This window comes from Rhinoraja longicauda, chromosome 30, assembly GCF_053455715.1.
Source record: "Rhinoraja longicauda isolate Sanriku21f chromosome 30, sRhiLon1.1, whole genome shotgun sequence".
Lineage (NCBI taxonomy): Eukaryota > Metazoa > Chordata > Chondrichthyes > Rajiformes > Arhynchobatidae > Rhinoraja > Rhinoraja longicauda.
In genome coordinates this window covers 18,891,837-18,917,795 of record NC_135982.1, presented here as the reverse complement: position 1 = coordinate 18,917,795, position 25,959 = coordinate 18,891,837, and the positions used below count along the sequence as shown (strand labels likewise).

Sequence of the window (25,959 nt, the reverse complement as noted above, 5' to 3'; positions counted from 1 at the left end):
CCCTACTTTTGAACTCATTTATCCCAGCAAAAAACAAGAACATTTTGATAGCTTCCCGAAATACCTATACTAGCTGCATACAAAAGGGGCGTGGCTGTGTTCTGCAGCTGCGGCTCACCGGCAGTCTCTCCGTTTTTTTTTGGTGTTTTTTTTGTCATTGTTGATGTTAAATGTACGTTTTGTTTTATTTTTAATTCTGTGTATGTAGGGGGGTGGTGGGGGGGTTGGGGGAAACCTTTTTTTAAATCTCCTCCTCAACGGAGATGCGACCTTTACCGTGTCGTATCTCCGTTCGCGCAACGGCCTAACATCGTGGAGTCGGCGGCCTCCAGCTGGGATCGACCTCGAAGACTCCGGTCGCAGGGCCTGGACTTACCATCTCGGAGGCTTCGGCCGTGGGCCCTGCAGACCGCAACATCGGGAGCTCGCAGGTCCCTGGCTGGCGACCGGCTTTTGGGAGCTCCAGCCGCAGCAGCTTCGACCGCCCCGAAGCACGAGGCACGATCAACCCGCCCGCAGGCCCTTCATCGCCCTGCGTGGCTCGGCCGCAGCACTTTACATCGCCCGGTGGGGGCTCAGGACTCTCATCGCCCTGCGTGGCTCGGCCGCGGCATTTTCCATCGCCCGGTGGGGGCTCAGGACTTTCATCGGCCTGCTCGGCTCGACCCTGGGACTTTCCATCGCCCGGTGGGGGCTTCAAGGGGTTGGGAGCCTCGATCGCCTCGTGGCGCCACGGGAGAAGAACGAGGAGGAGATAAGACTTTGCCTTCCATCACAGTGAGGGTATGCCTAGAGCAATCACTGTGATGGCTGTTTTGTGTAAAAAATTGTATCTGTGTGTCTTGTGTTCTTTAATGTCTACTGCCGGACCCTGACGTGAGAGGACGCTGGCGTAGAGTATTCGCCGCTTTTCCGTCAGGATAGTTTGTCTGTTTGTCTGTTTGTTTCTATGTTAATTGTATTTGTAAAGCGCTTTGTGCATGTGTTAAGGCGCTATATAAAATAAATATATTATTATTATTATTATTATACTAGATTTTTTGCTAACTATCCACTTGGAGATTCAGATCACTGCAGATCACAGTAATTGAAATAAAGTGTTTTTCACTTTTGCTGCCAAATCAGACTATTTCATGATTTCCCAGTCTATGATCCATTTGTCCGAGCCTGCCCACCCACTTAACCTACTGTTTTGTAGCACCCATATGTCCACTTCAGAAACTTTTAATCTTTCTTTGTGTTGTCAATGTATTTATCACCCATACCCTTGGTACCTTGTAGACCTTGTGGCTAACAGCTAAACCTTGGGGTAAATAATGGGGTATAAAAATCAACTTTACATGAATTCTGAGAATAGAAGTCAATATTATATGAACTCTCCAGCCTCATTTATAGAGGATGTGGAATCATACAACTATAATCAAAGGTCAAAGGACCATTCAACCTCAAGGAAGCCCAGGTCTTTAAAATTAAAGATTAAAAAAGGAGCAAAGAATCAGATGTGTAGGAAGGAACTGCAGATGCTGGTTTAAACTGAAGATGGACACAAAATGCTGGAGTAACTCAGCAGGACGGGTAGCATCTCTGGAGAGAAGGAATGGTTGACATTTCGGGTCGAGACCCTTCTTCAGATGTGTCTGGTTAGGCTAACTATTGGATGACCTCATTGAAGTGGCGGCCCTGGGCGCAATTCCATTAATGAACCTACTGGAAGACCAGAGGAAAACAGTGTAAACGAGAGGCCACCGATGCATCAGAAGGAATATCCCAGAAATAACCATTGCAAGAATGCGGGCCCAGGATTTGGAGCTCAGAGATGATTACCACTCCTGTCGGAATGAGCCCAGCCAGTTTACCACACATGACAAGTATAAACCATGAGCCTATTGCAATTTATTATAAGCGATAAAATGGAATAAAAAATCAACAGTGAAATTATTAAAAATTCAGCAGTTGATCTGCATGCTTAAATAACTCGAGTGCTAATCAAGATTAAGTTGTACTAAACCATGGTTTACAATCTCTTTGATTCACATGTCAGCTAATGGCCTATAGAGATAATAGGGTTAACACCATCCAAGTCAGGCATTTATAGGGTCATATAAAGAGACCTTTTGACCCAACACACCTGTGGAGACCAAGATGCCCCATCTAATCTAGTCCCACTTGCCTGTTCCTGGCTCATATTCCTCCAAGCCTTCCCTATCAATGTGCCTGTCCAGATTACTTTTAAAGTAATCTGCCTCAACTACCTCATCTGGGATTTTTTTCAAATGCCCACCCCACTGTGTGTCCCTCAGTTTCCTACTAAATCTTTCCCCTCTCACCTTAACTTATGCCCTCCAGATCTTGATTCCATTATGCTGGGAAAAAGATGCTGTGCATTTACCCTATCTATTCCCTCTGTGACTTTATAGACATCTATAAGACCAGCTCTCCGCCCCCTGCACTCCAGGGAATAAAGTCTGAGCCTGCCCAACCTCTCCCTATTGGCAACATCCTCCTAAATCTCTGAACTCTTTCCAATTAACCAGGGTGACCAAAACTGGACACGACACTGCAAGTTGTGGCCTCACCAATGTCTTGCACAACTAAAACATCTTGTACAATGACTTTGATTGCAAAATGTAAATACCCCAGCACTGTTCTGTGTGCGACACCACTTGTTACATTTAACTAACCAGTAAAATTCCTATCTATGGCTATTCTCGGTTTCCTGGCCAATCTTCTATCCAAGCCAAATATTACCTGCTGCACAATGAGCTATTATATTGTGCAATAATCTCCAATATGGCACTTTATCATGCTCTCTGCAAATCTAATTATCATTCGGTACCCCGTCATTCACAGCACCTGCTCAAATAAAATGGTCAAAAATGATTTCCCTTTCACAAAACCACGCTGAATTTGGCTGATTGCCTCAAGCTCTGGAACCATGTCTTTAATAATAGCTACTAACATATTCCCTCCGACTAATGTTAAACTAACCGTCCTGTAGTTTCCTGCTTTCCCTCTTTGAATAGGGAGTTATTCTTGCTCTCTCCATTCTAATTAAACCTTCCCTGAAAATGGGAAAAATTTGGGAAATTAAAATCAACAAAACAACTATCTCATTGGGCACATATTTTAAGAAGGAACCCAATTACTGAAAAATGTATTTATCGTCAATCAACCCTTGCATCCTCTCCCTCTCCATCCCTCCTCCACCCTAGTCGTCATACCAGCTTCACTGTCATCCTGTTGAGTTTCACTGTCTGTATAACTCGTTATCACCTAACCCACTCCCACAATCATTGCTTTTTGTATATCTTTTATTTATTTGTTCTCTGTTCCGTCTTTTTCTCTTGTTTCCCATTCCCCTGACTCTGTCTGAAGCTTCTCGAACCGAAACGTCACCTATTCATTTTCTCCAGAGATGCTGCCTGACCCATGCTGTGTTACTCCAGCATTTTATGTCGATCTTATTGAAAAATGCTAAATGGCCCTATTGGTCCTCGGCAGTCTGGATTTTACAATGGACATTACTTCAATGAAAATAGCATCACATTTTAGATCGTTTAAAGTATTGCATTTTGGAAATCTAGGTTAACAACAGGACTGAACTGATCAAACTTGAAGCCAGTGGAACCCAGATTTGTTCAAAGTGAAGCGTCTTCCACGCAAAAATGAAAAGAAAATCAAAATTGCAGTAATCAGCATTCTTGTCAGAACAAAATCTTGCAACCAGAAGCTCCTCGGAGTAAATCACAAATTAACATTTAAATACTAAATCCCCTGATGGCTTAGTGGTGAAATGCATCATTCTGTGTGATGCAGAACCTGCTTTCCAATTGAACCACCAGGGTAGGATCTTTCCATGCTGATTCTGGGGAATTTTATGTGCTTTTCATTGTGTTTCTAAATCCACATCAAATTACACACATCAGTTCAGTTCAGTTCAGTGCATAGTAATTAGCTGCTCCCTGCATTTATTTTGCTACATCTCTGGGTTGAAAACAATGAATGATTCCATAGTTAGCACTCACAGGGGAAAAGCTAGTTCTTTTTTTTAATCATGGAAGCACCATGTACCACAAGCATAATTTACTGTTGTTCCTCAGCTATCTCAAATCATAGAAAGTCATTAAGAATTAAGTGGCTCTCACCAGATACCCTGAGAGAAGCAGTCAATTTCAGACCTGCATCGGAAACTCCATGTCTTTAATCAGCAAGATGTATCTGTACACTGTGAAAGGCTCAATTGTAATCACGTACTGTCTTTCCGCTGACAGGTTAGCATGCAACAAAAGCCTTTCACTGTGCCTTGGTAAACAAAATTGAACTGAACTTTACTGGATATACATCAGATTTAATCTGGTTCAGGCTAAAGTAAGTACAGGCAGTTATTTGTTATGAATTTACAAAGAATCTTAATAGTTGGACTCAATGCCAACATCCTTTTATATTCAATACAATCTGTGCGTGTTGTTGTATGCAGTATGTTGTATGTAATACACAAAAGGTTCATACAAACAATTCACATTTTGACACGTCCCAATTCTTTAACCTCCATTGTGTAGAATAACAGGGTCATGGTACAAAAGTCCATGTCATTCAAGTCAAATAAAATTCTGACACAATGTTTAGTTTACAGAGACGGCCTGGAAACAAGCCCTTCCGACCACCGTGTCCACGCCAACCATCGATCACTTGCTCACACTAGTTCTATGTTATCCCACTTTCTCATCCACTCTATACAGTTGGGGCAATTTAAAGAGACAATAGACAATAGACAATAGACAATAGGTGCAGGAGTAGTCCATTCAGCCCTTCGAGCCAGCACCGCCATTCAATGCGATCATGGCTGATCACTCTCAATCAGTACCCCGTTCCTGCCTTCTCCCCATACCCCCTAACTCCGCTATCCTTAAGAGCTCTATCCAGCTCTCTCTTGAAAGCATCCAACGAACTGGCCTCCACTGCCTTCTGAGGCAGAGAATTCCACACCTTCACCACCCTCTGACTGAAAAAGTTCTTCCTCATCTCCGTTCTAAATGGCCTACCCCTTATTCTTAAACTGTGGCCCCTTGTTCTGGACTCCCCCAACATTGGGAACATGTTATCTGCCTCTAATGTGTCCAATCCCCTAATTGTCTTATATGTTTCAATAAGATCCCCCCTCATCCTTCTAAATTCCAGTGTATACAAGCCCAATCGCTCCAGCCTTTCAACATACGACAGTCCCGCCATTCCGGGAATTAACCTAGTGAACCTACGCTGCACGCCCTCCATAGCAAGAATATCCTTCCTCAAATTTGGAGACCAAAACTGCACACAGTACTCCAGGCGTGGTCTCACCAGGGCCCGGTACAACTGTAGAAGGACCTCTTTGCTCCTATACTCAACTCCTCTTGTTACGAAGGCCAACATTCCATTGGCTTTCTTCACTGCCTGCTGTACCTGCATGCTTCCTTTCATTGACTGATGCACTAGGACACCCAGATCTCGTTGAACTCCCCCTCCTCCTAACTTGACACCATTCAGATAATAATATGCCTTTCTATTCTTGCTTCCAAAGTGAATAACCTCACACTTATCTACATTAAACTGCATCTGCCATGTATCCGTCCACTCACACAACCTGTCCAAGTCACCCTGCAGCCTTATTGCATCTTCCTCACAATTCACACTACCCCCCAACTTAGTATCATCTGCAAATTTGCTAATGGTACTTTTAATCCCTTCGTCTAAGTCATTAATGTATATCGTAAATAGCTGGGGTCCCAGCACCGAACCTTGCGGTACCCCACTGGTCACTGCCTGCCATTCCGAAAGGGACCCATTTATCCCCACTCTTTGCTTTCTGTCTGTCAACCAATTTTCTATCCATGTCAGTACCCTACCCCCAATACCATGTGCCCTAATTTTGCCCACTAATCTCATATGTGGGACCTTGTCGAAGGCTTTCTGAAAGTCGAGGTACACCACATCCACTGACTCTCCCTTGTCAATTTTCCTAGTTACATCCTCAAAAAATTCCAGTAGATTTGTCAAGCATGATTTCCCCTTCGTAAATCCATGCTGACTCGGAATGATCCCGTTACTGCTATCCAAATGCTCAGCAATTTCGTCTTTTATAATTGACTCCAGCATCTTCCCCACCACTGATGTCAGACTAACTGGTCTATAATTACCCGTTTTCTCTCTCCCTCCTTTCTTAAAAAGTGGGATAACATTTGCTATCCTCCAATCCACAGGAACAGATCCTGAATCTATAGAACATTGAAAAATGATCTCCAATGCTTCCACTATTTCTAGAGCCACCTCCTTAAGTACTCTGGGATGCAGACCATCAGGCCCTGGGGATTTATCAGCCTTCAGTCCCATCAGTCTACCCAAAACCATTTCCTGCCTATTGTGGATTTCCTTCAGTTCCTCCATCACCCTAGGTTCTCCGGCCCCTAGAACATTTGGGAGATTGTGTGTATCTTCCTCAGTGAAGACAGATCCAAAGTAACGGTTTAACTCGTCTGCCATTTCTTTGTTCCCCATAATAAATTCCCCTGCTTCTGTCTTCAAGGGACCCACATTTGCCTTGACTATTTTTTTCCTCTTCACGTACCTAAAAAAACTTTTGCTATCCTCCTTTATATTATTGGCTAGTTTACCCTCGTACCTCATCTTTTCTCCCCGTATTGCCTTTTTAGTTAACTTTTGTTGCTCTTTAAAAGAGTCCCAATCCTCTGTCTTCCCACTCTTCTTTGCTATGTTATACTTCCTCTCCTTAATTTTTATGCTGTCCCTGACTTCCCTCGTCAGCCACAGGTGTCTCTTACTCCCCTTAGAGTCTTTCCACCTCTTTGGAATAAATTGATCCTGCAACCTCTGCATTATTCCCAGGAATACCTGCCATTGCTGTTCTACCGTCTTCCCTGCTAGGGCCTCCTTCCAATCAATTTTGGCCAGCTCCTGCCTCATGCCTCTGTAATCCCCTTTGCTATACTGTAATACCGACACTTCCGATTTTCCCTTCTGCCTTTCCATTTGCAGAGTAAAACTTATCATGTTGTGATCACTGCCTCCTAATGGCTCTTTTACCTCTAGTCCCCTTATCAGATCAGGATCATTACACAACACTAAATCCAGAATTGCCTTCTCCCTGGTAGGCTCCAGTACAAGCTGTTCTAAGAATCCATCTCGAAGGCACTCTACAAACTCTCTTTCCTGGGCTCCATTTCCAACCTGATTTTCCCAGTCTACCTGCATGTTGAAATCTCCCATAACCACCGTAGCATTACATTTTTGACACGCCAATTTTATCTCCTGATTCAACTTGCACCCTATGTCGAGGCTACTGTTTGGGGGCCTATAGATAACTCCCATTAGGGTGTTTTTACCCTTACAATTTCTCATTTCTATCCATACTGATTCAACATCTCCTGATTCTATGTCACCCCTTGCAAGGGAATGAATATCATTCCTTACCATCAGAGCAACCCCACCCCCTCTGCCCACCTGTCTGTCTTTTCTATACGTTGTGTACCCCTGAATATTCAGTTCCCAGCCCTGGTCCTCTTGTAGCCATGTCTCAGTGATCCCTACAACATCATACTTGCCCATGACTAACTGAGCCTCAAGCTCATCCACTTTATTTTTTATACTACGCGCATTTAAGTACAACACTTTAACTTCTGTATTTACCTCCCCTCTCACATCGTTCACAATTGGCCCTGCCCTTAATTTCTTTTCCCCTCTAGAAATTCTGTTCCCATTCTTCCGAGAGTCTTTTGCAATATCTCCTGTATTCCCTTTTACCTCATCTTCATATTCACAATTTGTTAACCCCTCCCCTCCCCCCCACTACTTAGTTTAAAGCCACAGGTGTCACACTAGCAAACCTGCCTGCCAGACAAATTATCCGAAACTCCCACTCATCTTTGGTATGTGGGAGGAAACCAAAGCACCCTGAGGAGATTAACGTGGTCACAGGAAGTGTGTAGGAAGGAACTGCAGATGCCAGACTAAGTGTGTAGGAAGGAAAGAACATGCAAACTCCACACAGACAGAACCCGAGGTCAGGATCATACACCCGGGTCTCTGGCGCTTTGAGGCAGCAGCTCTATTAGCTGCACCAGCATGCCCACAAGAATATATGTCTTTTTACCATTGCTCCAGTGGGCAAAAACCATGATGGCAGTGGCAATCTACACACACACTCAGCGATGGCCTGTGTGAAAAGGCTGTTCTTTGCTTTTGCAGTCATTGTCCAGCCCCAAATGACAATGTCCTGTGTGTTGACAGCGTTTGGTATGATCTTACAATGTCACTGAAGTGAGCTGATCAATGTCAATAAAACACCTGGGACAGTCTTTAATACTCAGCCAAACCTTACCTCTGTCCAAAACTGACTGTCAAATCTGTCAGGGATTATGAACATTGCTGAACGTTTGTTACTTTTAAAAACTATTTGAATAACTTAAAAATATTAACACTTGAAAAGAACTGAACATCACTTTGAAACTATTAAAATATTTGTTATTTAATTGTTTCAAAATAAATTTAATTATCCAATATTGTTGTGGCTGAGCACAAATCTAGAATAATTGAACTCCATAGCACAGAAGGAAGACATTGAGTGCATATGTCCTGACACTGAACTTTGAATCAGAAGGATAGGCCCTCTAACATCTGCTTTTGGTGACAGTGGGAGCAGAATAATATCTTCAAAGTCCAGTCAATATGTCGGCATAGCTAAATGGCCACTGGTACTATTTTCACAAGCTATTTGCGGCATGGTGGTGCAGCAGTAGAGTTACTGTCTTACAGTGCCAGATATCCGGGTATGATCCGGACTGCGGGTGCAGTCTGTACGGAGTTTGTACCTTCTCCCCATGACATGCGTGGGTTTTCTCCAGGATCTCCAGTTTCCTACCACATTCCAAATACGTACAGGTTTGTAGACGAATTGATTTGGTATAATTGTAAATTGTCCCTAGTGTGTGTAGGAGAGAGTAAGTGTGCGGGAATCGCTGGTCGGTGGGGACTCGGTGGGCCGAAGGATCTGTTTCCATGCTGTATCTCTAAACTAAACTAAAACTAAACTATTTAATCCCTCGCATTTTATAGCTTCCAGTATTTTTGAAATGAAGAGGGATCTCAACCCGAAACATCTGAAGAGGGATCTGAAGTCTGAAGAAGAGTCTCAACCCACAACGTCACCCATTCCTTCTCTCCAGAGATGCTGCCTGTCCCGCTGAGTTACTCCAGCATTGTGTGTCTACCTTCGATTTAAATCAGCATCTGCAGTTCTTTCCTACACATTTTGTACATATGCGAGTTTTGTTTTCATTTATTATAGTATTTCTATTGCAACCACTAATGTCTACATAGAAACATAGAAAATAGGTGCAGGAAGAGGCCATTCTGCCCTTCAAGCTAGCACCGCCATTCATTGTGATCATGGCTGATCGTCCCCAATCAATAACCCATGCCTGCTTTCTCCCCATATCCCTCGATTACACTAGCCCCTAGAGCTCTATCTAACTCAGCACAGCACAATTTCAGCACAGAAGAACCAGAAACAATGAATCATTATTAGGCTGTGTTCTTACTAGATATCAGTTCTGAGCTTAATACAATGGAATTAAACCAAAACAAACAAAACAAGAGGTCAAAAAAATGTTCTAAGATCAGATTGTACCTGTGGGGCAACAGAATGATCAACGCTGAAGGTTTGATATTTAAATGGGATATAGACAGTCTCTTTGGGCCGTAGGTAGATTTGTGGGAACTGTACACTTCCGTCAATGTGGAACATATCCTCTTCCAAAGGGGTCCGAACTTCGTTCAGTTTCTTGAAATACTTCCATTCTCTGCTGTTCACAATGACACTGGGAACAACACAAGAACATAACAAAAAAACAAATCAGATAGGTTGGTGAGCACTTTTGCTGACAACACCAACATTGGAGGAGTTGCAGACAGTGAAAAAGTCTGTCAGAAGATGCAGCGGGATATAGATCAGCTGAGGAAATGGGCGGAGAAATGGAGTTTAATTGAGAGACAGAGTTTAACCCGAGCAAGTGTGAAGTATTGCACTTTAGGAGGTTGAATGTAAGGGGAGAGTATACAATTACTGGCAAGACCCTTACCAGCATTGATGTGCAGAGGGATCGTAGGAGTCCAAGTTCATTGCTCACTGGAGGTGGCAGCACAAGTAGATAGGGTGGTAAAGAAGGCGTATGGTATGATTGCCTTCATTGCCTGAGCATTGAACACAAGAGTCAGGAAGTCATGAAGCAGCTCTATTAGACTTTGGGTTGGCCACATGTGGAGTATTGCGTGCAGTACTGACCACCCCATTACAGCAAGGATGTGGAGGGTTTGGAGAGGGTGCAGAGGAGGTTTCCCAGAATGCTGCCTGGATCAGAGGGTTTCAGCTACAAGGAGAGGTTGGATAAACATGGATTATTTTCTCTAGAACATCGAATGTTAAAGGGAGACGATAAAAGTACATAACATTATGTGAAGCATAGATAAGATGGACTGTCATAACCTTTTTCCCAGAGTGGAAATGTCCAACATTAGAGGGCATAGGTATAAGGTGAGAGGGGGAACATTTAATGGAGATGTGCAGGGCAAGGTTTTTTTTTAACACAGAGTGTGGTGGAGGCCTGGAATGCATTGCCTGGGGTGGTGGTGGAGTTAGATACAATGGTGGCATTTAAGAGGCTTTTATATAGGCATATGGAAGTGTAAGGAATAGAGGCACATGGATCAGATAAAATCAGTTGAGCTTGGCACCGTGGGCAGCCACGATGGCACAGTGGTAGAGTTGCTGCCTTACAACGCTTGCAGTGCTGGAGACCTGGGTTCGATCCCGACTACGGGTGCTGTCTGTACCGAGTTTGTACGTTCTCCCCGTGACCGCTTGGCTTTTCTCCGAGATCTTCGGTTTCCTCCCACACTCCAAAGACGTACAGGTATGTAGGTTAATTGGCTTGGAGTATGTGTAAATTGCCCCTAGTGTGTGTAGGATAGTGTTAATGTGCGGGGATCTTTCTAGTTGGTGCGGGCACGGTGGGCCGAAGGGCCTGTTACCATGCTGTATCTCTAAACTAAACTCAACCATGTTCAGCATAAACTTTGTGGGCAGAAGGGCCCATTCTTGTGCTGTATGTTCTGTGTATCTCTGCTCCTCTATTCGTTCATCAGAATAATAATATTACCTCAGCCATGGGATTTGTACCAGTTTAATGTGTCAAAGAGGAAAACTGTTCACTGCTTAAGTATCAGAATTATGTGCTCACGGATCAGGAATTGATGGCATTTCTCACCAGGAGTGAAGGCATTTTTATATGAAAGGAAAAACAGACCAATTACAATTGCACGTTTTATACCACCTCATACCCAGGAAAAGATCAACATCTGATGGAGCCTGTAAGTAAATCATTTGCCAGGTGGCTGGGGAAAGCTGGAGGGCCAAAGAGAATGCATAAAGAATACAAAGCAGGGAAGAACAATGAAATCCTTATCTGGCAACTTGCAATTATTTGAACATACTCTATATTAGGTGAGTAGGAAAATAACTGCAGATGCTGGTACAAATCAAAGGTATTTATTCACAAAATGCTGGAGTAACTCAGCAGGTCAGGCAGCATCTCAGGAGAGAAGGAATGGGGTCATTTCGGGTCGAGACCCTTCTTCAGACTGATGTCAGGGGGCGGGACAAAGGAAGGATATAGGTGGAGACAGGAAGATAGAGGGAGAACTGGGAAGGGGGAGGGGAAGAGAGGGGCAGAGGAACTATCTAAAGTTGGAGAAGTCAATGTTCATACCGCTGGGCTGCAAGCAGCCCAGGCGAAATATGAGGTGCTGTTCCTCCAATTTAGATAGAATCAGTTTTGATTGGTCAGTTCTATTAGGCGAGGAACATCGTCGCAATCAATAGTATACCTGGGCACAACTTTAACAGATCAATCATCACTAGATGCATCTCTAAACAAAAATCAACATTCTTTTTAATTGCATTAAAGTCAAGATGTTTGGAGGGATCTTTGGATGCAAGTCCACAGCTCCCTGAAAGTGGTAACAGAGGTAGACTGGGTGGTAATAAAGGCATGTGGCATGCTTGCGTTCATCGGTCAAGGCATTGACTGTAAAAGTAATAAACTCTGTTGCTGCTGTATACAACTTTGGTTAGGTCACATTTGGAGTGCCGTGTCCAGTTCTGGTCACTGCATTACTGGAAGGATGTGGAGACTTTGGGAAGGGTACAGAAGAGGCTCATGAGGATTTTGCCTGGACTGGAGAGTATTAGCTTTAAGGAGCGGTTGAAGAAACTTGGATTATTTTCGCTGGAACATCAGAGGCTGAGGGTAACCTGATGAAAACAAATAAAATGATGAGAGGCCGAGAGTAGACGGTCAAAGTCTTTTTCCAAGGGTAGTAATGTCAAACACAAGGGCGAATAGGTTTAAGATTAGTCGGGCAAGTGAAAAGAGATTTATAAGCATTGTTTTTATTTTAGGTGTTTGGAATGCACTGCCAGATATGATAGCAATATTGGTGGAGCATTTAGGCAGACACAAGAACAGGCAGGAAATATGATGCTATGGATTGTGGCAGATAGGATCAGTTTTGATTGCTATTATGGTTAGCACACACATGGTGGGCTAATGAAATTGTTTCTGTGCTATACTGTTTTATGTTCTATTTTACCCCCAGTTCGCTTCCAACTATAACCCCGAGGGCAGTGAATTACAGTCAAGATCTTTAGTAAAGCAAGTTTTCTGGAGGTCAAGAATGAGAAGCTGGGTTCCGAGTAAGTCCGTTTTATTTTTAACAGTGGGTGCAAGAGGCTAGATGTTGGAGACCAGACTTCATGCTGTTATCTGGAGAGCCGCATACCTGAGTTCTGGATGTTCACACTCCACTGTTACAGTGTGCGGAACACTGTAAGGATTTTTCAGGGTAAACTCAAAAAATTCAGCATTCCCAAGTGTAGCGTACAACGTGAACTGTGTGGTAATGGCCTGGGATAACATCTTGTTGATGCTCTGTGCTTTGAGTTGCTCGCGATACGCTGCGATGATCTGTAGGTCTCGCTCGTGCTGGATCCGTTCTTCACGCTTTGCCTGGAAAAGAACACAAGGCATTGATCGGTTGGACAGACCCACTGACTATTTGGAAACCTGTGGGCTCTCTGGATTTAATTGAGAGTCTCCAGCATTGCATAAAAATGAGCAGGACTATGGGGATTTCAGAATGAATTCAGTTCACTGCACATGGAAAAGCACACTGCTCCCATATGCAGCTACAGTACGAAGAACTTCACCATTGTTTTTGTATTTTGTTTGAGACAAAAGCTTTTTCTGGCACTATTAATGTACTAGTTAAATCTAATTAATAAGCCAAATGGAAGGATTTTTTTTTAAAGTCTTGGGACCATTGAAGATGTAAAATCTAAAAAAACTAGTCAGTGGATAGAAATAATATTGGACAGTTTAAGATGTATTTTAAAATTAACAATTCTAAACTTTTTTTTTAAAATCTCAATTATTAAACCAATTTAAATATTAAGAAATATTTCTAAATCAATAACTGTTATAAAGATCGTAAAAATAGTTATAAATTAACAGGTTATTTTAAATCCATTCTCCAGATGTTATTCCTGCCATCTGTTTGTTGTCTTGCCTCTTTTTACAATTTGCACCTCCTCAGACTTGCCTCAAAATCTTCATGCGGGTTTAATTTGAAATTAATCTTTCAGCAATTCATCCAAGTTCAGTGTCACCCTGATCTCCAGCCTGATTTCAGCATCGGAGACGGGACTGAATTGGGGGGTCAACTTCAGGATTTCAGATTTAAACTAGAACAGCACAGAAATCCTGAAGTTGCTGTCATGATCGCACAGTGAACACCAGTAGTTTTGCCATCAGAACCCCTGAAAATTCAAGGTACACATCTGGGGAATGAAATCACTAATTATTCAGCCTCAAAGGTCCCAGGATACTGGTTTCCACCATTAGTACTGGAATTGTGGAATATTTTGCTACAATTAGAGGAGATATTTAACACTGAATCATTTAATCAATGAATCATTAATCACTGAATAATTTTACCTTTTATCATTTTACCTTTTGCTTATGTTATAACATTTCAAGAGTTTGTTTCAATACGAAAGTTTTAGTTTATTGGGATAATAATATAATAATAATATTCATTTATTGTCATTGCAACGAGTACAACGAAATTAAAAAATAGCCAATCCTGACGGTGCGTACAAACATATATGCAATAAATGCAAAAACAAATAAATACATAAATACAATTAAATACAATTATATTAAGTACAAGATTTTTTAACGGTGTTGCCTAGTGCAAAGGTAGTGTTCAGTTCTCGTATGGCCCTGGGGTAAAAACTGTTCTTAAGTCTGTTTGTTCGGGATTTGATCGACCTGAAACGTCGACCAGAGGGCAGATGAACAAACAGACGGTGGCCGGGGTGGGATGGATCTTTTATTATTTTGCCTGCTCTACTGAGGCAGCGTAGTCTGAACAGGTGCTCCAGGGAGGGCAGTGAGCAGCCGATGATCTTCTGGGCCGTCGTGATGACCCTCTGAAGGGCCTTCCTGTCCTTTTCTGAGCAGCTGGCATACCATGTGGTTATACAGTATGCCAGCACACTCTCGATGGAGCAGCGATAGAAGGACAACATGAGCTTCTCCTGCAGGTTGGTTTTCCTGAGGATCCTCAGGAAGTGGAGTCTCTGCTGTGCCTTCTTTACTGTGGTGATGGTGTTGGTAGACCAGGTAAGATCCTCTGCGATGTGCGTACCCAGGAACCTGAAAGCTGGTACCCTTTCCACACAGACCCCATTGATGTAGAGTGGGTCGTAATCTCCACTGGTTTTTCTAAAGTCAATTATAAGTTCCTTTGTTTTGGAGGAGTTCAGGACCAGATTGTTCACTGAACACCATGCTGCCAGCCTTTGGATTTCATCCCTATAGGCTGTCTCATCTCCTTCTGAGATGAGTCCAACCACAGTCGTGTCATCCGCGAACTTGATGATGGTGTTGGTGGGATGGGTGGGGGCGCAGTCGTGAGTGTAGAGGGAGTAAAGGATGGGGCTCAACACACAGCCCTGTGGTGAGCCGGTGCTCAGTGTAATGGTGGAGGAGAGGTGAGGGCCTATTTTGACGGTCTGGGGGCGGTTGGTCAGGAAGTCCTTGATCCATTGGCAGATGGTTTGGGAAAATCCAAGGTCGGAAAGTTTGGTGACCAGTCTGCTCGGGATGACCGTGTTAAAGGCAGAGCTGAAGTCGAGGAAGAGCATCCTCACATAGCTCCCCTGGTGTTCAAGGTGGGTCAGTGCAGTGTGAAGAGCAGTGTCGATGGCATCCCCTGTAGACCTATTTGCTCTGTAGGCAAACTGGTGTGGGTCGAAGGTGGGTGGGAGGCTGGCTTTGATGTGCTGCAGGACCAGTCTCTCGAAGCACTTTGTGATGACCGGTGTGAGTGCTACCGGACGGTAGTCGTTAAGACCGCTGATGACAGACTTTTTCGGCAGTGGGATGATTGTGGCGGACTTCAGGCAGGGAGGGATGGTGGATTTTAAAAGGGACAGGTTGAAGATTTTTGTGAAGACCTCAGATAATTGGTCTGCACATTCCCTCAGCACTCTGCCCGTCACACCATCGGGGCCTGCAGCTTTCCTGGGATTCACTGCTCTGAGCACGCGCTTAACATCATACTCCTGCACAGTGAAGGTGTTGCTGTCAGGTGCTGGAGAGGGTGTTATGTCTGCCCCTGTAGCTTTCACCTCGAAACGAGCAAAGAAACAGTTAAGTTCCTCTGCCAGCGAGGCGTCGCCGTCGGCAGTCGTGCGGTTGCTGGTCTTGTAGTTGGTGATGTGCTGGATGCCTTGCCATACCCGCCGTGGGTCATTGTTGGAAAAGTGGTCCTCAATCTTCCTCTTGTAAGACGCTTTGGCATCCTTGATGCCTCTCTTCAGGTTGGTTCTAGCAGCACTGTATAGAGCTCCATCACTAGACCTGAAGGCGGTGTTACGGTCCTTGAGGAGAGACCTGACATCCTTTGTCATCCAGGGTTTTTGATTGGGATACAACCGGATGCGTTTGTCGACGGTGACATTGTCAACACAGTTTTTGATGTAGCAAAGTACAGTTGATGTGTACTCCTCCAAGTCATGATCCTCAAAAATATCCCAGTTGGTCCTTTCGAAGCAATCCTGCAGCTGCGAGGAAGCTCCTTCAGGCCATGTCTTAACAGTCTTTATGGTGACTGGAGCTTTCCTCCTGAGTGGGGTGTATGCTGGAGTTAGGAATATGGACAGGTGATCTGACTGCCCCAGGTGTGGTAGTGGTGCTGACCTGAAACCCTTCTTAATATTTGAGTAAACCTTGTCTAGTGTGTTTTTCCCCCTGGTAGCACATCTTATGTGTTGTTCAAGTTTCGGGAGAACTGACTTTAGGTCTGCATGGTTGAAGTCCCCGGCTATGATGTGGGCTGCTTCTGGATATGTGCTCTGTTGTGAGTTTATTGCACCGAGCAGGTAGCCTAAAGCTGTGCTAGCGTTAGCATTCGGTGGGATGTAGACTGCTGTTACTATAACCCCTGTAAATTCGCGAGGAAGGTAAAAAGGCCTGCATTTAACTGTTAGGGACTCCAGATCAGGAGAACAGTGGCTATCTATGATTTGGATGTTAGTGCACCAGCTGTTGTGCACGTAAATGCATAACCCCCCCCCCCCTTGCTCTTACCGGAGTCGATGTTTCTGTCCCAACGAAACGCTGTACGCCCGGCTAGCTCAATGGCTCCGTCTGGGATAAGTGGATGAAGCCATGTCTCTGTTACTAAGAGAATGCAACAGTCCTCCACGAGTTTGTTTGCTGATATCTGTAGTTTTAGTTCGTCCATTTTGTTGATGATGGATCTGGCGTTGGTGAGAAACATGCTGGGTAGCGGTGGTTTGTGTGGCTGTCTCTTTAGCTTGGCAAGTATACCGGACCGGCATCCTCGCTTTTGCTTCCTGTTTCTCCTCCGCCTGCGACGCCTGTTCGTGCCGACAACTATCCACGGAGCGCCCGGTGTCCTGGCTATCTCTTCCGGTATATTTCGCGGGTGTGGAAATTCGCGCACAAGGTCCCGATTGCACTGGAATCCTATGAACAGAAGATCCTTTCGGTTGTAGGTAGGATTTGCCTGATTTTCCTGATTTTCCTGACTAAATTTGACTAACAGACATAACACAGATAACACACATAAAACGCACCGAAAGGGAGAGCTGTGATAGATGCTTAAATCTATGCATCTTACCAGAATGTGGCTCTTTGATTGAAGATCAGTGCCAGACTCTTGCTGACGGACAGACATCATCCGGCTCAGCTTCCGCTTGCGAATGATCTCTCCATCGCTGTCTGATTGCTTCTGCCCAAGACTGTTGATCCTTGCTCTGGAAAAAAGGACTGAGGCCAGCTCACCATCTAGGTCCACCAAACGCTGTGCTCTGTATACATTGTGACCTTCAAAAAATTGTACATGATTACTGATAAATATTTGAGAAGGAAACAATTATAACACTAAGAGGAAAGACTAAAAAGATGTACTGGTGTAATAGAATGACGATTCCTTGTCATTTGGAAGATTAAGTGTTGATGTGAATGATGGTTTCAGATATTAAAACAGATGATAATACTCCCATTATCTGGGAGTTTGATTCAAGAACATGTAGATGAAAAACATGAGCTAGGTTTTCAATGAAGAAACATTTCTCTCCCACCAATGTCTACTGATTCTATTTTAATTGTTAACTTTAAATCTGTGAATGATGGATTTACAATAACTATAATTATTAGGTAGAACGGCGTAAAGAAAGTAGATGTGGTTGGGTTACAGATCAACTTTGATTTCACAGTGGCAAAAGTGCCAACTCCTTTTGGCAGAATTATAAACAGAAAATGCAGGAAACTCAGGCACCATCTGTATTACTGCATCTGATCACTATTACATTATTTCGTTTATGTTCTCCCTCTCTTTCTCTACCTCTCTCTAACTTCCCTCAGAAACCCAACAATCTGATCATTCCAGCCACTGCAACACTGGTCTTACCCTATCAGAGATATTCCCCTTCCGTATCTATCACCGCCACCGTGTGAAAGTTGGCAGCACATTTGTCTATGATAATGCAGACTTCATATAGCACGTCAAGGCAGCTCATGAGAACTGAAGTTGTAGTGGGCGAGTTGTTTCAGAAAGATTGGCAGTAGTATTCTGATATATAAGTGGGACAGAACATTTCCCCTGTAGCCACTCTTGATAGAAATAAGGCAGCGTCATCGGTGAAGCACTCTGCGCCTGTATAAGCACTTGGGTAAAAGAACTATCTCATGCATTAGGTAGTGTAGGAAAATAACTGCAGATGCTGGTACATATCAAAGGTATCACAAAATGCTGGAGTAACTCAGCAGGTCAGGCAGCATCTCAGGAGAGAAGGAATGGGTGACGTTTCAGGTCAAGACCCTTCCTCAGACTGATGTCAGGGGGGCGGGACAAAGGAAGGATATAGGTGAAGACAGGAAGATAGAGGGAGAAGATAGCGGGAGAACTGGGAAGAGAGGGACAGAGGAACTATCTAAAGTTGGAGAAGTCAATGTTCATACCGCTGGGCTGCAAGCTGCCCAAGCGAAATATGAGGTGCTGTTCCTCCAATTTCCGGTGGGCCTCACTATGGCACTGGAGAAGGCCCATGACAGAAAGGTCAGATTGGGAGTGGGAGGGGGAGTTGAATGAATACACAGTGCAAGATATACACAGTGTTCTCAAAATGTTAAGATGGGAAGAAATCTCTTAATCTGGAAGCAAGTCAATGTTTGTAATTCTCTGTCCAAATGGTCCGCTAATGCCAAGATACTGCATAATTCAAGATAGAGCTTGAGAGATTTTTGTATTTTAAAAGGATCACGAAATATGATTAGTGAAGGAAAGTAGTGCCAGGCTAATGATTCGCTATGACTTTACTAAATTACGTGGTGTTGTGATGCAAGGAGACAAAGGGCCTACTTCTGCTTCTCAAGTGGCTACTCATTATTAGTCATGTTTAAGATTAAATAATAATCTGACTGTCTTGTGATTTGAGCCAATTGGCTTTCTAAAATAAGCAGAATACAAGGGTGGCTTATGTTCTGCTCCAAATGACTAGTTGCCATCCATAATAATTATTTTTGCAAGGAAATAAGTAACCAAACTGGCGATGACTATAAATGTTTAATGTGTAGCTTTTGTAGCTTCTGTAATAAACAGAATAAAGGGAATGCATGTGGAGGTAAGATGTTTAAAAACTCAAAGGGTTCACAAATAGATGTAAAGACTCTTGGTTGTGCCAAGTATCTTTGAATTATACAACTGTGAGTGCTGATGTAAATAAGTCGAGATTTAAAGGATTCAGTATCATGAGTGCATAATTGTGATATCTGTGATGTATATATATCTCTGTCGCAAGCAAACTGAAGAGTGTACATCGGGATAGCTTTCCAGAAATAGCTGCAGAACTGCAGAATACAGGAACCAAATGTTATTTTTATATATGTATTAATTGTGTTATATGCAAATAAAAGTTATTCTGCAAACTACTTAAATCAAGCGTGGACACAAAGTGCTGGATGGAGTAACTCCTGATGTGGGCTCCTGTACATCAGCGAGTTCCAACGTAGACTCGGCGACCGTTTCACTGAATACTTCCACTCAGTCTGCCTAGGCCGATGGGATCTCGTGGTTGCCAACCATTTCAACTCCCCTTCCCATTCCCATGCTAACCTTTCTGTCCTGGGCCTCCTCCATTGCCAGAGTGAAGCCACACGCAAATTGGAGGAACAGAATCTCATATTTTGCTTGATGTGAACATTGAACTCTCTATATTTAAGTAACTTCTAATTACACTCCCTTCCCCTCCTCCCTCCCCCTTCCTCCACCCTAGTCGTTTTACCAGTTCCACAGTTCTCCATATTGCTTCCCTCTTGAGATCATACCTTCCCTGGCCAACAATGGATCTACCAGGCCAAGCTCTGCCTGACATCATTTGTGGCCGGCCGGTTCTGGTCTTTTCTCGCCTCCAGCTCATTACACAATCACCCCCTCCCCCCCCCACAACACCCACTCCCTATTTTCAGTCTGAAGAAGGATCCCGACCTGAAACATCACCCATCCTTTATCTTTAGAGATGCTGCCTGACCCGCTGAATTACTCCAGCACTTTGTGTCTATCTTTGATATAAACCAAAGAGTGTTTCTACACTTCTTGTGCTTTCTGGAGTAGTTGGAGAACTAAAAAAATACAGAAAATGAATGTTATTTATTTTTCTGCATTAATTGTGATATATATATATATTTATACACACACACTATATATATATATATATATGTATGTATATATATGAATACAATTTATTTGGTACTACAGAATGTCTACTTAAAAGCTTAGGTAAAACTACATGTACACAGTACATGTAGCATCAAGGATCTGTTTAAACTTACTCAAGGATCTTATTGTGAACCATATAAAGAGGTGAGTAATATTTGATCAGTGACTTACCATTTATGTCCCCCACATTCAGATTAAACAAACTTCCTCCATAAAACCCACTGGTATTGTCATGGGCAGAAATGGTCTTGGACTGATGAGTAGACAAAGGTCTCTTCACTCTCTCCTCACTCCGGTGACCTATGGAGATAAAGTCATGACACGAACAACCATACCAGCATATTACCTTTGTTGTGGATAGACATAAAATGCTGGAGTAACAGTGGGACAGGCAGTATCTCTGGAGAGAAGGGATGGGTGACATTTCGGGTGGAGACCCTTCTTCAGGATGATCAGTCTGAAGAAGGGTCTCGACACGAAATGTCACCCATCCCTTCTCACCAGAGATGCTGCCTGTCCCGCTGAGTTACTCCAGATTTTGTGTCTATCTTCAATTTAAACCAGCATCTGCAGTTCCTTCCTACACATATTAACTTAGTTGTGTTGCTTTGAGAAGCAGTGTTTACATATAAAACATTTTAAATGCGGATTTATTTAGATTAAAACCACATTCTATTCAGTGAAATTTCCTCTACTGACAGTGAGCTTTAACTTTCTCCTGCTGGAACAATATGCACATTGAGCAAAGCATACCCAGTCAAACAATTAACAAAGAAAATAAATTGAAAGGAGTAGTTTCAACAAAATGTAGCCTTTAAGAAGATAACATGAGATTCAATAGAGTTGTGGCATCTGCTCTTTGGTAGATACATAGAGAAGGTGTCAATGGACTAGAAGGCACTATCCTGTTGATCTGCTGTGGAGTTTAGAACATAGAACCGTGCCACACATGAATAGGGCCTTCAGCCCATGATGGCCTGTGCTGACCATCATGCCAAATTAAACTAATACCATCTGCCTGTCCCTCCATTCCTTGCCTGCTCATGTGTCTGGCTAAATGTTTCTTTAATATTACTATCATATCTGCTTCTCCGCAAGAAGCACATTCCTGCAATCTCCCACTCTCTGTCTGTAGAAAAACATGCCGTGCAAAACTCCTTTAAACTCTCCCCCTTTCATCCTAAACCTATGCCTTTGGTATTGAACATTTCTACCCCAGGAATAAAACCCTGAATATCTGCCCTCTCTCTCACTCTCAGAATTTTATATACTTCTACCAACCTCTGATGCTCCAGAAAAAACAAACCAAATTGATCTAACTTCTCCATACTCTTATCCAGGTAACATCCTGTTGAACATCTTCTGCTGCTCTCCAAAGCCTCCCATCTTTCGTGTATTGCAACGACCAGAACAGCAAACAATACCCCAAATATGATCTAACCAAAATGATATTTGGCATGCCATGCACCTTCTTTACAATTCCATCAACTTGCGTTGCCACTTTCAAGGAACTGTGGACTTGAAATCTCAAGACCCCTCTGTACTCAATGCTCACATGGGTCCTGCCATTTACTAGATACTTTCTTCTACATTTGACCTCATAACTTGCAATACCTCACACTTATCTGGATTATACTCCATTGTCATTTCTTCTACCAAATTTCCAATTGGCAATTAGTTGGTGTATCAACCTGCCTTAACTTACTCTTCACAACTCCATCTGCTAACTTACTACTTAGCCAAATCATGTACATATAAAACTCATGTTGGCTCCATATTTTTCCGTGAGTCATGACCTGTCAAAGATTGCACCTATAACAGCCATCCTATTTCATTAAATCCAGAAATTAATTCTATACATCAAATGGCAACTTGAGATGCATGAGAAAACAGCTGTGCCAAGGACAATTGTGGCCAGACCAATTTCCCAATGGTCATTTATTGATCCAGGGTGGCACAGTGGTGCACCGGTAGAATTGCTGCCTTGCAGCGCCAGAGAACCGGGTTTGATCCTGACTACAGGTGGTGTCTCTACAGCATTTTTACATGGGTGTTGTCTGTACAGAGTTTGTACGTTCTCCCCGTGACCTACATGGGTTTTCTTCGGGAACTCAGGTTTCCTCCCACACTCCAAAGACGTACAGGTTTGTAGGCTAATTGGCTTGATAAAATTGTAAATTGTCCCTAGTGTGTATGGGATAGTGCTAGTGTGGGGATCACTGGTTGGAGCAGACACGGTGGGCCGATGGGCCTGATTCCACGCTGTATCTCTAAACAAAAATCAAACTAAAAATAATCACCAATGTAATCTACCATGCACATAACAACTCTTCTTCATAATCTCATGAGAAATTGTGCAAATGGGCCAACTACTAGCTATGTAGTTTTATACTGCAGCCCTCAAAAAATAATATGCTCATTACAGAAGTAAGGTATGAGCCACACCATGACAATCAGAAGAGAACAATATTATTACAAAAGAGATACAAGAGAGAAAAATAGCCCAAGGCGTAGCGAGCACCTAACAAAACTGATTCACTGACATAGTTATGAAAAAAAGGCATCTTTATTTTGGCTTCAAGCAGTGCCACAGTAGATCAACCGTAGAATAATATATGGCATGAGAGACAATGGGACATAAAACTGGTTCTAGCTCAACGGTTTATGGATGTTTTACGACCTCAAGTACTCTATAAGGAATGAGGTTCTTATGAGACCACTGTAATATAGATACGAACAGGTAATTGTGCACGGAAAGGTCCCACGGACAGAATGTGATCATGACCATAAGATCAGATTTTTATTGAAGTGGGCTTCGGGATACACAATGTCTGGGACACCAAGGATAACTCCCCTTCAGTTCTTCAATTGGTATCACGGAAGCTTTCATAATTTGAGTTTATCGTTAGCTCAAAATCTTTCCTGAAAGCCACTCTCATAGTTTATCACTCGATGGTTGGAGGAGACTGGGTGGGCCGAAGGGCCTGTTTCCACACTGTATCTCTCTAAGCTCTAAGAGTTTACTCCACAGACGATATTCTGCAACACCTAAACAAATGGCCTGGGGACAGTAGATGCACTGTTGGTCATTTCCAAACATTCCTTTGATTCTCGCTAGTTAAAACTCAGGGAGAGGAAACAGTGAATTGTAGACCAGTGGGTCCAACAACAGAACAGGGGAACTTACTATCAACCATTAGTAGAGATGAAATAGCAAAGCATTGACAAGACTGGTCAAAGTCAGAATGAGATCATGCTTGACAAATGCACCAGAGATTTGTGAGGATGTGACTGGTAGAGTGAATGAGTGAAAACGAGTTGAGATGCTGTATTTGAAAATTCAGAAAGCTTTCAACAAAGCCCCGCAGAACAGATTAGTGTTAAAATTAAAGAACATTTTGAGTCCGTCTTTGACGCAAACCAACATTTGCAGTTCCTTCCTACACATGTAGGCACAGCAGGTGGTTAAGGCGGCAAAGGGAGTTTTGATCTTCGTAACATCAGGAATTGACTACAGAACAGAACAGGGATGGCATACTGCCCTTCCACAGGGTTTTTGTGAGATCAAATCTTCAATACTGGGTGACATTTTGGTTTCCTTCTCTGAGACAGGATCTTTTGCAATGAAGGGAGTGCAGCAATGGTTCCCCAAACTGATTGTTGGATTCAGGACTGACGTATGAAGAGAGTTTGAGGCTTATGAATTTGAGAGAATGAGAGGGGACCTCAGTGATAAAATCCTGACATGATTGGATAGACGAGATGAAGGAAAATGTTCCAATCGTGGTCAAAGCTGAAGGATGCAGGGCATATCATTTAAGGCTGAGATAAACATCCATTTCTTCATCAAGAGAGTAGTAAACCTGTGGAATTCTCTTCCACATAAGGCAGTTGAAGCTAAATCATTAAATCCCTTCAAGGAGATAGATGTAGTTCTAAAGGGTTAAGAGATCAAGATATATTGGAGGAAAGCAGAACAATGGATTTGAACCATCTGCCACAATTACAGTGAATGGCAGAGCAGGCTCAAAGGGTCAAGCAGCTGACTACAAATTTCTATGTTGAACATTGGTAATAGTTTAAGGGAGTTTCCACCAGTCAGACAATCATGACTGATTGCTACCTTGCTCTCACATGGCAACGTTCCTAGAGAACCTAAATACTGTTATCCTCAGACCTCGACTGAAGCACTGGTGGCACAGAAGCAGCATTCAAATGAGCATGAGGCACTGTTCTCCTGATTGAGACATGGTTCAGCCAGTCTTTCAATTACTAACACAACAGCATAAATCCTTTCCACATCATGACATTTTTCTGATTGAAGGATAAGTCATCCATAGGAATTTAATTTGGTAGTCGGACAGTTCGGTTTGGTATGGTCATTGAAGCAGGTTTAACTTGAATTCAATTTACATGATTGCAATGTGCCCAAGTTTAAAGTGTATCTGTAGGTAGGGACATCAATTTGAGTTCAGATACTATTTTTTCTAAGTCTTATGGCAGCTAATTCATAAACATTTCGTCAAGAAAGTTTCCTTGGACAGTTCATTGACAGCACCAAAGCTTTAAATATGAAAGCACTAAATATTTGCAACCCTCATTTGTTTTCTCACTCAGCTCCTCAGGTTGTTTAATATGTCTGTCTCAGGCATCCTTTTTCCTTTGTCATCATCCTGTGTCTGCAGTTACTTGCAGCACTGTATCAGTCACAGAACAGATCCAGTAGATGCTCATTAATCTCGGCGGCACCCAACGCAGGTGGATGTCACTGCCCCATCACAGGAAACCGCTGAACAGTAAAAAGGATATTGATATTCACCTCTTCGCAGATTTGGACAACGATGCAAGCATCCTTGCCATGGTTCATCCTGAGCAGCTCCATAACAGAGGACTCTCTGATTTATGGGCAGTTCCCAGGGACGCGTTCAGAGATGGATACCAAGCACTGCTGGAAGATCGGCAGCTCCCTGAAAGATGCTCGCTGGTCTGCCCAAAACTTATTGGCCGACCAGCACAGTGGGATGTCAGTAGGGGAATGTTGCTGCCTGCCATTCCAGACTGCAGGGCTACATGCTGACGGACTCACTGAAGCTTGATAAGTCACCAAATGGAACCACAGTGAGGCAGTGAAAGGGGTGTAGGAAAATAACTGCAGATGCTGGTACAAATCGAAGGTATCACAAAATGCTGGAGTAACTCAGCGGGTCAGGCAGCATCTCAGGAGAGAAGGAATGGGTGATGTTTCGGGTCAAGACCATTCTTCAGACAAAGGAGTGGGTGTTTTTCTTCATAAATTGAATCTAATACATTGGGAAATTACTGAATATGTGGTAGATGTAGTTCCATTTGACTATCTATGACCCTATCCAAATATCTGGCCAAAAGGTTTTTTAAACGTAATAATTTTATTCACTCTATAGCTTCCTCTGGATGGGATTACTCATATATTTTTCATTTTCTAGACTCTAACACAAAACCAAATCAACAATGATTTAGATACTATATTCACTCATCTGAAGAAGGGTCTCGACCCGAAACATC

The 25,959-nt window shown here is 43.1% G+C and overlaps 1 protein-coding gene across 3 annotated transcripts in view; it reads right to left on the bottom strand.

Annotated features, from left to right (window-relative positions):
* Window positions 1–25,959, bottom strand: part of nphp4 (nephronophthisis 4) — a 196,680-nt gene that overhangs the window by 25,583 nt on the left and 145,138 nt on the right. For all 3 annotated transcript variants that reach the window (XR_013549174.1, XM_078425576.1, XM_078425577.1), the window contains 4 exons: window positions 20,590–20,718; window positions 17,320–17,525; window positions 12,889–13,115; window positions 9,680–9,869 (listed from right to left, as the gene is read on the bottom strand). Coding sequence is in view for 2 of the 3 variants with exons in the window: in XM_078425576.1 (XP_078281702.1) it covers window positions 9,680–9,869; window positions 12,889–13,115; window positions 17,320–17,525; window positions 20,590–20,718 (752 nt within the window). In the remaining variant the exon portion in view is untranslated. The remainder of the gene's footprint in view (window positions 1–9,679; window positions 9,870–12,888; window positions 13,116–17,319; window positions 17,526–20,589; window positions 20,719–25,959) is intronic.